General features: G+C 35.2%; 1 protein-coding gene across 1 annotated transcript in view; it reads left to right on the top strand.

Moving 5' to 3' along the window:
- LOC129244190 (uncharacterized) overlaps nucleotides 1-13,672 on the top strand; it is a 146,133-nt gene that overhangs the window by 100,344 nt on the left and 32,117 nt on the right. The window contains 3 exon segments of the mRNA XM_054881803.1: nucleotides 6,531-6,670; nucleotides 12,189-12,269; nucleotides 12,378-12,460. Of these exon segments, the coding sequence (XP_054737778.1) occupies nucleotides 6,531-6,670; nucleotides 12,189-12,269; nucleotides 12,378-12,460 (304 nt within the window).

The raw sequence follows: 13,672 nt of genomic DNA, 5'->3' as shown, positions 1-13,672 counted from the left end.
TGGACTATTATATTATTTAATAGCAGGCGATTCGCAATAGGGATATCTGTCAAAATAGCAGGTCAACGAAACAAATGTTCTTGAAAATTTCTATTCAGTACATCCCTCCTAAATCTGCAAAGACTTGTAGCAGAATAACATTTACCAATCGTGAAACTTTTTTTCACAGTCACAGATAGTATTCAGTAAAAATGGTCCGATGTAGTTGTGACCGTTTTACGACTCACTCACTTCTATGCATATTAAAAAGCGGCTAAAACACGTCAATTACTCTACTAATTTTTCCGAGTTCTATTCGTTACACTTTAAATTGAAAGGAAAGTTTTATCATCCCTCCTGCGGAGCCTAGTAGTAAACGACCACTTGCCGACAAACAACGAAATCGGCTGTCAGGGATAAGCGAATGACGTTGTAACCTGTCCAAGGCAACAAAGGTTCTCATGATCTGCAAACGTCTAGCAGATGGATGTACATCATGATAATAAGACAGCGGTGATGATAATAACGGTGACGTATGGAGAAATCGCTTGGGCATCGAGAGTCACTCTCTCGACGATGCGGGCAGCGCTTACTAATCTTCAGCGCTTAGCATGCGTGTGCTATGCGGACCTGTCCTACAGCTGCTATGGAAGTGATGCTCGAGCCGTCACCGCTCCATATAGTCATTCGGCAATCAGCCAATCGTACTCTGCTGAATATTACTAGGGAAGGCTTCGGTAAAGGAAAAGTGATGTCATCTGAAAAACATGGAAGTGCTAAAGCTGCAGCTCCCACTCAGCTACCCAGAGGTGATATCACTAAGGTGATCAAATTCGAAAAGAAGTTCAGAACTGAACTGAGCAATAAGTTGAACTAGAGCAGACCAGCATTGGAAAAGAAACTCCAGGAGAGTACCCTGCACTGGTACACAGGTGGCCCGAAGACCACAGAAGGCATAGGCGTTGGAATTTAACACGTTCCCTGTCCCAATACAAAAATGCAAAATTGACCCACAAGTCCAACAGGGTTTTTTGAATAATTTGTTTTTTTTGTAGTCATAGGATAGCTTTAGTAATAATAATAATTAAAAAAAAACGGATGTAGGGCATTTCTACCTGAAACACATATGGTCCATGAGCGTAGAGGGACATTTTTGCTTCTGCACGTTCATGAAACACATTTGGTTCATATACCCCCTGACGCACATATGGCTCAGGAACGTATCAGTGCATATCAGGCGCACGTTTACTGAACCATATGTGGCTCAGCGGACAGGGAACGTGTTAAGGCCCCAAAACCAAACGGTCTGTGCCGATGAGTAGCTTTACCATCTGTCTATATGCAGAGATAACCTTAGACAGGAATGAGCGAATTGCCATTCTGAGTGGTAGTCAGGCGGCACTCATGGCTCTATCGTGCTGTTAGATCAAATCTTCTTTGGTACTTGAGTGTATCAAGAAACTTAATCTACTAGGAATGCACAATTGCATCCGACTAATTTGGGTCCCAGGACACAGGGGTATAACTGGGAACGAAGTAGCGGACGCATTGGCGAGAGAGGTTGCGGCCTCGCCTTTAACAGAACCCAAGCCCTTCCTTGCCATGAGACAACACACCATCAAGGAGAAGCTCAGGAGTGAAGAACTAGGGCTAAGGGAGGTTGGCTGGCACCAACCTATGGGACTATGCTAGGTGAAATCCTTACTGGGAGAGTACAACCAAAAGAGGTTTAAAAAATTTATAGCCCTCACCAAGGATAATCTGAGAATACTCACAGCATCCTCACAGACCACTGCAGACTCAAATTTAATTTTTTTGGGGACACTTTACTTTTTAGTTTTAGGTTATTTTTATACGCCCGCCGTAGCTGTATGTGTTGGTGCGTGACTACCATTCGAAAGTGCCCGGCTTCGATCACCAAATGATAAAAAACGTTTCTTCTTATAGAGGCCGTTCCTCGGCAATGGCAAGCCTCCGAGTGTATTTCTGCCATTAAAAGGCTCCTCATAAAAATATCTGCCGTTCGGAGTCGGCTTAAAACTGTAGGACCCTCCATTAGTGGAACAGCATCAAGTCGCACACCACAAATTAGGAGGAGGAGCTCGGCCAAACACCCAAAAGAGGGTGTAAGCGCCACTTATATTATTTTATATATGTATATGTATTATTTTTAGACACCTTGTTTTGCAACTATTCCATCTTCTTAGGGCGGATAAAGAGTAAGAAATTAAAGATAAAAAAATTTGAATTTTTAAGAGAAACTTACTTTTATTTTTTTTTTCTCAATGGCTTCAACTTAAGCGGGTATTTATTTTATGCTGTTGATTGAAATGAAAATTAATTTCACGCTGGTATATATCGATATGGATCGTATTCACAGTCATAAATTTACTAATACTACTTAGTCCTGCCATAAGTTCTGTTACAAGTTAAGTTCGTTATAAAGGGTGATTTTTTAAGAGCTATAGGAAAGTTTTTCAAGCAAACGCACGCAAAATTCAGAAAAATGCAATGAATGCAAAAAAGCAGTCCATATAATTTAATGTTTGAGGATTATTTTATGCAAATGTTGACCACGACTGCGCTTCAAATGGTCTATCCGCTTAGTCCAATTTTGGCATACTCTTTCCAATGTTTCGGCCAGTATCTCCAATCCGTTTATTGAAGCAGGCTTGTCTGAATAGACATGAGCTTTAACATAGCCCCACAAAAAAAAATCTAAAGGCGTTATATCGCACAATCTTCGCCACTCATCTCACTAATGGCAACATTGATTTCATGTTTCAATTCTTCAAACACCTCTGTAAGGTTGGCGGTTAATATGTCAAAAAATAGGATAATGTACATAGTGAAATCATAATTTCTAGATAGTGAATTGACAAGACCATTTCGACTAATTATTCGGTTTTCGGCTTTTGATTTTCGATAATCGATTTATTTTCATCCAGGTAGAATTTCGATTGAACTTTCTCCCATAATACTTGAGTATTAGCAATCCTAAATATGTCCAAACAGTTTTAATGGCATAACGTCAAAACTTTGGAATTTTGCTATAAAAAGGATTTTTTCTGCTTCCATTTCATATGATTCGTGAGAAATTACAAATCCCGAAAATTTCGTAATTTTTTGTAGATAATACCCAGGGTCTCGGGATTGACATCCTCAAGGAGCATACAACACTCTACGATAATTATCCAGGAAAATTTCATATGCACGTAAAATAATATACGATTTTTACATAATAATGCTGTATACTCAGTTTTCCGTTTGCTCATCAATTTAAGTTTTTAAAGGACTTTAAAGCTTCAAAGGACTAAATCTTCAACAAATGTTTTTAAATGATATGATATCAACGTGCATATCAAACTAAAGAATATACATATATCCAGATATTAATAAAGCGATGGTTGTAGGTGAATAGGTTGGTGCGTAATTTCCATCGGAAGTGCCCGGGTTCGAAACCTGTATTGATAAAAAAAGTTTGTTTCTGCCATGAAAAATCTCTTCATAAAAAACGTCTGATACCATTCGAAGGGGGCGTAAAACTATTAGTCTCCCCATTTGTGGAAAAACAGGAAGACTCACTCTCCATATAGGAGGAGAAGCTTAGTCAAACCCATAAAAAGGGTGCAATTGTAAAAAATAAAATTGTAAAATTATTTATATATATTAATAAGAATTAATTTTACCGTTCGTCAGGCAAATATAGCGCAATAATGTTTTTTGAAAAATATATCCTTAAATATTCTTGAAATGACCTAACAAATTATTTAAAAAAATAAATAAATCTTATGTATATTATATATTATGCAATACATACCTCAACTTTGTTCTCCTTGCTGTTTTATAAAAATGTAAAAAAATAGTTGAACTTTCCCGTTATAAAATAAAGTATACGCAATGGTTACCTCTGTTTACGTTTTTCCTTTGAAAGTCCTGTAAAAAATAAAATTGAAGAGAAAATGAAATTTTTAGATGCTCCACTATTATATAAAATCTTTAATTTCTCGTGCTATTATATTTTTAAAGGGCAACAAAAAAAAATACTTTTGTCGCACGGTGCAATCCATAGAATTCATTTCTAAACGAGCAACTCAAATTCCATTAAAAATGCCACAGTAGCAGCAGCATTCTCGTTAACTTTGATAGATGTCATCGCCACGAGCGCGGAAAGTACTTATCAAAATGAAATTTAAATTGCAAAATTAGCCCCTAGTATAATATAATATATTAATAATAAATGCTCGCTATTCGTTTAATGTAGATGTGCACTGCCACGCGCAGCTTTCAAGTGGGAATGCCCGTCCGTTCTCATGGGATGAAAAGTGTTGCGCGCATTCAAGCGACACCATCCGCTCAGCAAACAATTGGCCACAATTCACCGCTGGCAGCAAAGTGAACTTTTTCAATTCATTGAGCATCGCCTTACGCCTCATTTAATGCTCATTCTCATTCATTCACTTGTTTTAATTAAATTCTTAATTACACAAACAAACACCTTTTGCAATGACATCCCTATTTACAGCCTGAGGTCAGAATGCGAGGTGGTGAATAAAAAATGCAATTCCTGAATTTATTAACTAGATTTGTTCTGGTGCATTCAGGTGACTAAAATTGTAACAGCTGCAAAATGAACAAAATGTATGCAAAGGAATTCTTGATACAATATTTTTATTGTAAAAAGATGGCTTCATAATAGAAACAGGCGTATTTATAATAAACGAAATTCGGTTAATTCGGTAATAATGGAATTATTTTTACAATTTTTTGGCGATACAGATAGAGTTAGTTTAACAAGGTAATTTCCATACAGTAGTGCAACATTTGGGAATTATTTTCTTCAGTTTTCATTGCACAATATTAGAAATTGAGCGATTGATAGTGAATATCCGGAGACATATCGGAAAACAGATGGTTGCGATGTACACAGAAAATGCATTTGTTCATTTCAATTTTTTCGCGATCAGGGATGATTTTTTTTTTGTTTCCGATTTTTCATTTTTTTGTAGCACTTGAGCACTCAATTAATTTGTTATTGCGAGATTATTAATTATCAAAACAAACAAAAATAACGAAAACTCAGTGGTTTGTTATGAAGAACTATTATTCCTATTATTATTTAAATATTTTTTGATTTTTAATATTTTAGAGTTTTTAATATTTTAAAATTTTTAGTATTTTTAATGTTTTAATATTTTAAAATTTTTAGTATTTTGAAATTTTTAATACTTTAAAATTTTTGTTACTTTCAAATTTTTAATATTTTTGAATTTTTAATATTTTAAAACTTTTAATATTTTAAAATTGTTATGTATTTATTTAAAATTAAAATAGTCAGTCGACGTTCTGTACACTAAACAATTCAAGGAGCAGCAGATGTTCAGTTACTTACTGCTTCGTCAGCATTGCTTCGGTTGATTTGAATGACTATTGTTAGAATTTTATTATCAGAACTATCAGAAAAATTATTTTTCTATTTTTTAGTCCACTTATAGAAACGACCGACGTAGTGTAATGGGTTGGTGAGTGACTAGGTTCATTCGAAGTGTATAGATTCGAATCTACGTGCATGCAACACAAAATGATAGAAAACTGTTTGCATAGATTGCTTATATATATAGAATCGTTAATATATGTTAACACTTTTTTACTTGATTTTTATTAATATTTGTTGGCCATTTTTTATCGAAATTGGTGACTTTTGCACTAAATTTAGTTTTTGTTTTGTCTACAAAGAATTAGTACGTTATAATTAAATACTATTGATAATGTCTGTCATTCAAGTGTTTTAAAAAATTTATGTTCAGTTTTCCGGTTGCTATCAGTAAATCCAAATTAAATAGATTAGTTGGGTAGCACCTTAAATGTACTACGAATTGCATCTGTGATTCTTCACTTCGCAACCAGCAGATTTGACTGCTGGGTATTTGGAAAATTTTCCAATTGCCTGTATAAAATAACGCTGCCAACGCCGAACACTTCCTGTGTCACTTTGCCTTTATTGTTGTTATTCGTATTGTATGCATGTGCGAGTATATTTGCGTATAAATATTTGTGTTCTCGACTGTATCCACTGGCACATCTCCATTGTTACACGACGCTTTTTTATCTTAATCATAAACTTTTTTTATTCATAGCTACGTACAACACTGCACTTATTCCTGCATTCCTTTTACGCATTCTTTTGCACTCACTGTAAACCTGGTAGCAGTATTGTACCAAACAGCCCTTGCCCTCCAGCACAGCATGCGCCTAGCATACGTTGCCCCTACAAAGCCACAGCGTTGTAACGGTTTTAGCCTGCTAGCTAGCATTTTATATTCATTTATTCTCCCCTACATAAGTAGCTGTGTACAGATGCATGCACCTGCATCCTAGCCACAAAGATGTTCCGGGCTATGTATTATCCATTGCTCTTTGCTCTTTAACTTCTTAGCTCGTCTCCCCGCTCGTCTGTTCGTCTGCTCGCCTACCCCTCTGCATCCTTTGTTTTTTGTGTCGCGCTTGTAGTTTGTGGCAAAGAGTGGTAATTGAATTAATTTAAGTTACAGGGTTGTCCAGGATGTCGCCGGTAATAGCGAGGCAATCATTTTAGATCGTCTATCGCCCAGCACGCAGTACTCCATAGCAGTGACGGCTATTTGGCTTGGAAAGAAATATCGCAGCAGACAGATAATATTTCGCACACTGGGTAAATATTTTCAATTGATTTACTATACATACGTACATATAACACACAATTTTTTGTAGTTAGGGTATTCACAGGATATATTCATATGATAAATGTTGTAAATCATAAAATATTGCAATAGTTTAAAAACAAAAAATTTCTAGCTCGCACTGGAAAGAAAGCTATAAAAAATAGATCTTCGCATGCCAGAATGTTCCATTCATTATAAATATTCAGTTATTTATTTTAAGTAATATAGTAATATATATATATAATAATATATTTTATTTTATTTTTTTCATTTTCACTTGTCTCATTTACTGCCAGAATGTCATAACCCATTCGGCCGCCGTAGCCGAATGGGTCGGTGCGCGACTACCATTCGCAATTTGCAGAGAGAATGTAGGTTCGAATCTCGGTGAAACACCAAAATTAAGAAAAACATTTTTCTAATAGCGGTCGCCCCTCGGCAGGCAATGGCAAACGTCCGAGTGTATTTCTGCCATGAAAAAGCTCCTCATAAAAATATCTGCCGTTCGGAGTCGGCTTAAAACTTTAGGTCCCTCCATTTGTGGAACAGCATCAAGACGCGCGCACCACAAATAGGAGGAGGAGATCTGCCAAACACCCAAAAAGGGTGTACCCGCCAATTATATATATATATATGTATATAAAAATATGCAGAAATGGTCCCAGCTCTTCTTGTGCGCCAACTCCAGGTAAAAAAATTGCGGTGTAAAAAATTCATGGCGAAATCTATTAAAAGAATCTCACTAGATGAAAATATGTAGTGAGTGTTTTTTATGGGGTTAATTGTCAATAATCTAAAAATGCAATATTTGTTACAGCCTATGAAAAACAATTAAATCAAAAATAAATTAATGTTATAATTAACTTGTCTACTTTAGTGAAACCAATGGCACATGTCTTACGGTTTACAGAAGAAAAATATTAGATAATACTTAGCACCTAGCTAAACAATTCATTTAGTAATATTTTGAGGTAGTATTTACTGGAAGAAAAATCTAGAATCAATATAGTTGGAAAGCATATTAAATTCTCCCAAAGTTCTAGAAATCGGAGCATTAGAAACATATTTAGTTCTAACCGTCCCTAACCAGAAAGTATCAAGATTTCGTAAGATTCGCTGAAGAAAATTGAAATGAATTGTCTCGAATAACGATGGGGAGTCAATCGCCCCACTTATCAAATCGAACACAAAGAGAGAGGGGAGAGAATAGTTGTTCTACTATTTAGTGATTTTAGGTTAATGAGCAATCACCGTCTTTTGTAGGACGGAATTAGAAAAGTAAAATGCAAAGAATGCAAGGCATAACGGACAAGTCCTCGTACTTTCTGGACACGTACAAACATACTCATATGACATTCCTGATATGGTCTCCAAATAAAGACAGCATATTCCAGCATGGAGCGTGCAAGTGAGGTGTATCACAACTTTAGAGTACGTGGATCAACAAAGTCCGAACTAAAATGTCGAGCAAAAGCAAATACGAAATATGACTTTGAAATGGTGCAATTTAAATGCTTTTGAAAAAGTAATATAGAGTCAAATGCCACACCAAAGCCAATAATTTCTATTGGATTGGACAATCTGGAATCACCAATGTGGTAGAAAGTTGGTAGAAGGGAAGAAGATTTAGAGTAAGAGACATGCAAATACTTGCTTATATCTCGTGAAGCCATGTTAACTGGAAAAATAAATTTTATCTTTCACAATAATTTTGAAACCATAGAAAATTTGGAGATTGGGCTTAAATTGGCAATATTTTTATAATTGCCAGTTTTGAATCAGGACTAATAGTTGTTGCTTTCCAGGCATCTATAAACTATCCCTATTCAAGGGATTTGTTGAGCATTAATAAAAGTGGGTAGGCAACTGCAGAGCAGTTTTTAAAAAGATACAAATATGGCCCGTCTACATCAGATTTTGCTTATCCTTAAGTTGCCGAATTCCCTCTTTAACATAAAAAAGCATTAAGGTTAATGCGCTAAGATTAACTGCGGATTTTTTGTTCTAGCGACACTCATGAATCCAGTCTAAGTCTACTTCAAAATTTGTGCGGAAGAAATCTTTAAAAAGATTAGCTACATCTAGAGAAGAATATGTTTGTGTTTCATTATAATAGACAAGGGAAGGATGCATTATAATTTCCTCGATTTAACATGTCGCCAGAACGAACTAGCAATTAATTTTATGTCCCATTCGAACTTAAGAATACAGTTTCGCTTTAAATTCCTACACAAAGATTTAAGTTTAAGTTCTCTAGAAAATTACAAATATTTTTCTTTATGAGTAATGGAGACATTGTAGATTGAGAACTTTAAAGTCGTTTTTCTAGATATTTTGGTTTCTTAGCTGTAAGAATTAGATTGGAAAATCAAGAGCTGCTTAAATGTAATCAAATATCTACAGTGACTCATACTCACTGTTCAACTCTAAATCAGAATTTCGGTAGAGTAAATTAATTAATTTTCGATAAAAAACGTATTCTTATTATTTTTATTTATAAATATTTCATCTTACATTACAATAATTCGTTTAAATATATAAATACATAAAGAAAGAAATAATAAACGTATTTGTCATTAATTTAGAGTCTACTCCATTTACTTATATAAAAACTTATATTTACATTCAACATTTTTATACTAGTAAATAAAAATTGGGGAAACCCTAGAATTCATGTCCAAATGAATAATCGTAAATAATTTTATGTACCTCAAATATTATACAAAACTCCCTGGTTAGTATTTAGTAGCTAATTCTACGGCCTTTATTACTGCACTTGCATGCTTTAGTATAGATTCTACCAAGCTTTTACAAATGCCAGGTGAAATATTGCACCATTCGTTTCCAGAGCTCCCTTTAATGCGTTTGTGTTCCGACAAAGTAAATTTATTACTTTTTTGAGCAACTCTTCCACAACACGCTTGATTATATTGAGATCAGGCAATTGAGTGGCTGTTTGAAGTAGTTTAGTGCACTTGTAGATGAGTCACATCTTGGCAATCATGGAGGTGTATTTCAGATCGTCGCCCTGATAAAAAGCAAAATTGTGCAATACACCCAACCTTTTGGCACTTTGTTTAAAATTAGATTTAACTATGTTCAGATAATGGAATTTATTCATTTTGCCTTCTACAAAATCAATATTTCCAACACCTGAAAAACAACACCTCACCATCACAGAACCACCTGAAGAAGTAGCCATCTTCAGAGTAGCTTTTTTATTCTTCGGCTCAAATTCAGTGTTGGGCAGACATGACACTTTCCAGCCTACCCATTTAAATTATATTTGCTTGCAGCTGTGCATTCGGGTATTACCGTAAAATAATAGAGTAAATTAAAGTGCTTTAGTTATATACTTATAATATCCTATCGTTTTCCCGAAGAATGCATCCTTAGTCATATATTCAATGGCAAATTTCATGCGGCGCTCTTATTTTTTGGTGTGATAAATGGCATCTTTCGCGCAATCGCCTGCAGAAGTTATGATTTTCCTACACATTTCGAACTGTTTTATCACACACCACTTTATTAGTATTTTCCTTGAGCATTTTATTAAGTTCTACGACTGAAACAAAAGAATTTTGTTTAACTTTAACTTAAAATCATCGTTTTCGCGGTCATTAAGTTTATTTCCCTGTCCTAGGTTGTTTTTATTAGCAATTGAAGAGTACCTATTGCGTATTCTTTTTATGTATTGCACTGTAGAGTGAGTCCTGTTCATTAAATTGTCGATTTCTCTGCAAGATTTTGCTTTTTCATGCAATTTAATAATCATCCGGCGTTTATTCTTAACAGCTCCAGTCGGGATGTAGATCAGTACGGAATTCTGCATTTGATTATGATGCTCTTGCAGTAAATAAGCGACTTTATCTTTTTAGTACAATTTTTCTTTTCGAGCAAACGAGCAATATATTAACATTTCAACTGTTTGATTTATTTTAATTTATATTTATACCTTGCAACTTCACGATTTACCCCTTAATGAGGCCATGTGAATACCCTAATTGTACGTACTATGCGTACATTATACACATACATACTTACAATACTTAAAATAACTGCACGAAACACAACCCCATAATCGAATATTTCACCCCTCCAAAAAGTATTACAAAGACACCACATATTGACTCCTTTTGACTAGTTGCTTATTTATTTATTTCAATTATTTTTTATAAAAAAAAATAGTTTATTTTATAAGAAGCACCATATTTATAAAAATTTGACAAAATTTTGTAAAGATTTAAAAATAATTTTTATTGCTCAATTTTATAGCCCATTAAATTTTAATATAGCTACTTTGAAGTCGCCCAAAATTTTCTTTAATTTTTGGCAGTTTTTATCGAGAATTCAGAGGCACTTCAAACTTGCAGTCAATACTTAACTTTCTATACAAAAATTGGATGGGATATGATGGAAATGCGTGCTTATATTTTTTTATTCTGAGTGGCATACTTCTGAGCCTATTTCTGCCCTAAAAAAACTCCTCATAAAACACCATCTGCCGTTCGGATCGGCTTATACTGTAGGTTCCTCCATTTGTGGAATAACATTAAAACGCCCGCTACAAATAGAAGGAGGAGCTCGGTTGTAAGCGCCAATTATTTATTTTATTTTTTATTGAACTGAAAAAATGCTTAGTGCTTTGTACGGCTTTCTTTTATGCTCAGTGTATTACAGAGAAAAGTCTTTCCAACAATGTCTTTTGATGTACCTTCACACAGAAGGATTTGCTAACTAGGCTTCTTGAGAAACTCAATTGAAAGTTTTTAGCCCAAATGCACCTCTGTTCAATTTGCTTTTACTGCTTTCTTATTGTTTGATTTTTTTTTTGTATTTTTCTATAGAATTTATGAAAATTTTAAAAACATTCAAATACTTTTAAATGTATTTTGGTACTAAATTAAAAGCGCGCTATATTTACTTAACAACCTTTTTCTCTAAATTTAACAAACTTTCATACATTTTACGAAAAAAGTAAACGAAATAAAAAGCCATTATACTGCTCAAGAAAGAGTTCTAGAATATTTCTAGTGAAAGACTGTACGGAGTCCCTTCTCAGGGAAAGAAAGATATAAGATCTTACCAAGTGGGCTATCTGAAATAAAAAAATAATTAGTGCGCCAAAACAAATACCAGAAGATTTTCTAGAACAGATTTCACTTGCTGCCATTGCCAGTTGGGAACATATTCGAAAAGTTTTTTTCGCTGCCCCTTAGCCATCATTGTGCATACACACAAGCCCATATACATACATACATAAATACTTATCTACATCACCGTAATTGAATGTTTGAGAACTTTATCAATTTACAAGCAAATCAATAATAAAACTAATCGAATTTTTGCTTTTCTTTCTCTGCACTCTTCAATCGTTCACGTTTTTCTTTTTTCTGTAATTTCATTACTTTTCACCACAAATTGCCATCGCTCATATAACTGATCGACACGCAATACACGAAATAACAACACCACAAATATGTGGCTCAATCAAAACAACGACTTCAGATATGCCAAAGACATCATCGCAGCAGGACTACGCGCCTGGCACGCTAGGTGGCCAAAATAGTATTGGTAGTATGAATGCTGGTATCGCAGGAGGGAGCACGACCGGCGCGGGAGGTGGAAGTAATGTTGCTGCTGGAGGAGGTGGAGTGGGACTTATCGGCGGTAATTTGGCTGGTGCAGCAGCAGCAGTAAATGGTAATGGCACTTATGGGGAAGATGTAACATCAACGGCGACGAATACGCTATCACAAAGGCCGCGAGAATTGCCAACGGTAAGTGTCAATAGCAATTCCGTGAGAGTTTGAAGTGTGTGAGTGTGAGATTGTGAATAAAGTGTATCGTAAAATTGAAAGCAAATTAAAGATGGATCATTGGAAAAGAATAAGAATGTTTTCTAACATTGAAAAACATGTAACCTGTACATCAAAATGATATATTTAAATCAATTTCTCTTTTTAATCTTTTCAACAAAGAGACCCAAAGCGGTTTGATACTTGAGCAAAAGCACTGAGATTAGCTTCAGTTAGATGGAAAGCGCAAGCAATTGTGTCTGTAAGCAGTAGCTTTAAATATTTTTCCGAACATCACTCAACGGCTACTAAAAGTGCAAGGATTGCTATCTAAAAATTTGTTTTTGAGTTTACGGTGGCGGCCGTAGTCTAATGGGTTGGTGCGATACTACCACTCGGAAAACGTAGATTCGAATACCAAAATACCAAAATGAATAAAAAGTTGTTTCTAATAGCGGTCGCTCCTCGGCAGGCAACGGCAAACCTCAGAGTGTATTTCTGCCTTGAAAAAGCTCCGCATAAAAAATATCTGACATACGGAATCGGCATAAAACTGTAGGTTCCTCCATTTATAGAACAATATCGGCCAATTATTTATTTATTTTATGTTAGTATGTTATTAAAGTAAATGAGTGATATAGGGAATCCCATCGAATATCTTTTCAAATATTTTTTGATATTTTTTTTTTTTTTTTGCTGATTGTTTCTGAACTCAGCCATCATACCACAAGGCGTTGTATATGCGTATATAGTACAAGATGACCAGATAGAAACAACAGGAACAGATAGGAACGGCTGGGAGTGGGCCCAATTTTTGATGGCTTTATGATGATTTTACTCCCAACGAAGCGGCGACGAGGATTGCCAAGTCGCATGATCGCGGCAGCCAATTAATCAACGCTTGCGGTGACATGTTTGCTTGTCAAAACTCACCTTCATAACTTTGAACGTTGCTTCGCTTGTCTGGCAAAACCGTCGTTGAGCCAAAAATGGTTAACGATTTTTTGCCCAAATTCCGAATCTCCGATCAATTTTTCAGCGCCCAATTAGCGACTTTACAGTGTTTCCTATGATCATCTGGATCCAATTCCGCACATTCGAATACGGATGCAGGACCGAATCTTATCAATTACGTGTTGACTCTTTGACGGTGCCCAATTCGGCTGATCGGCACCAAATTGAAATTGCTGGGTC

The sequence above is a fragment of the Anastrepha obliqua genome, chromosome 4 (genome assembly GCF_027943255.1).
Source record: "Anastrepha obliqua isolate idAnaObli1 chromosome 4, idAnaObli1_1.0, whole genome shotgun sequence".
NCBI classification, from domain to species: domain Eukaryota; kingdom Metazoa; phylum Arthropoda; class Insecta; order Diptera; family Tephritidae; genus Anastrepha; species Anastrepha obliqua.
This window is presented reverse-complemented; position numbering and strand designations above follow the sequence as displayed.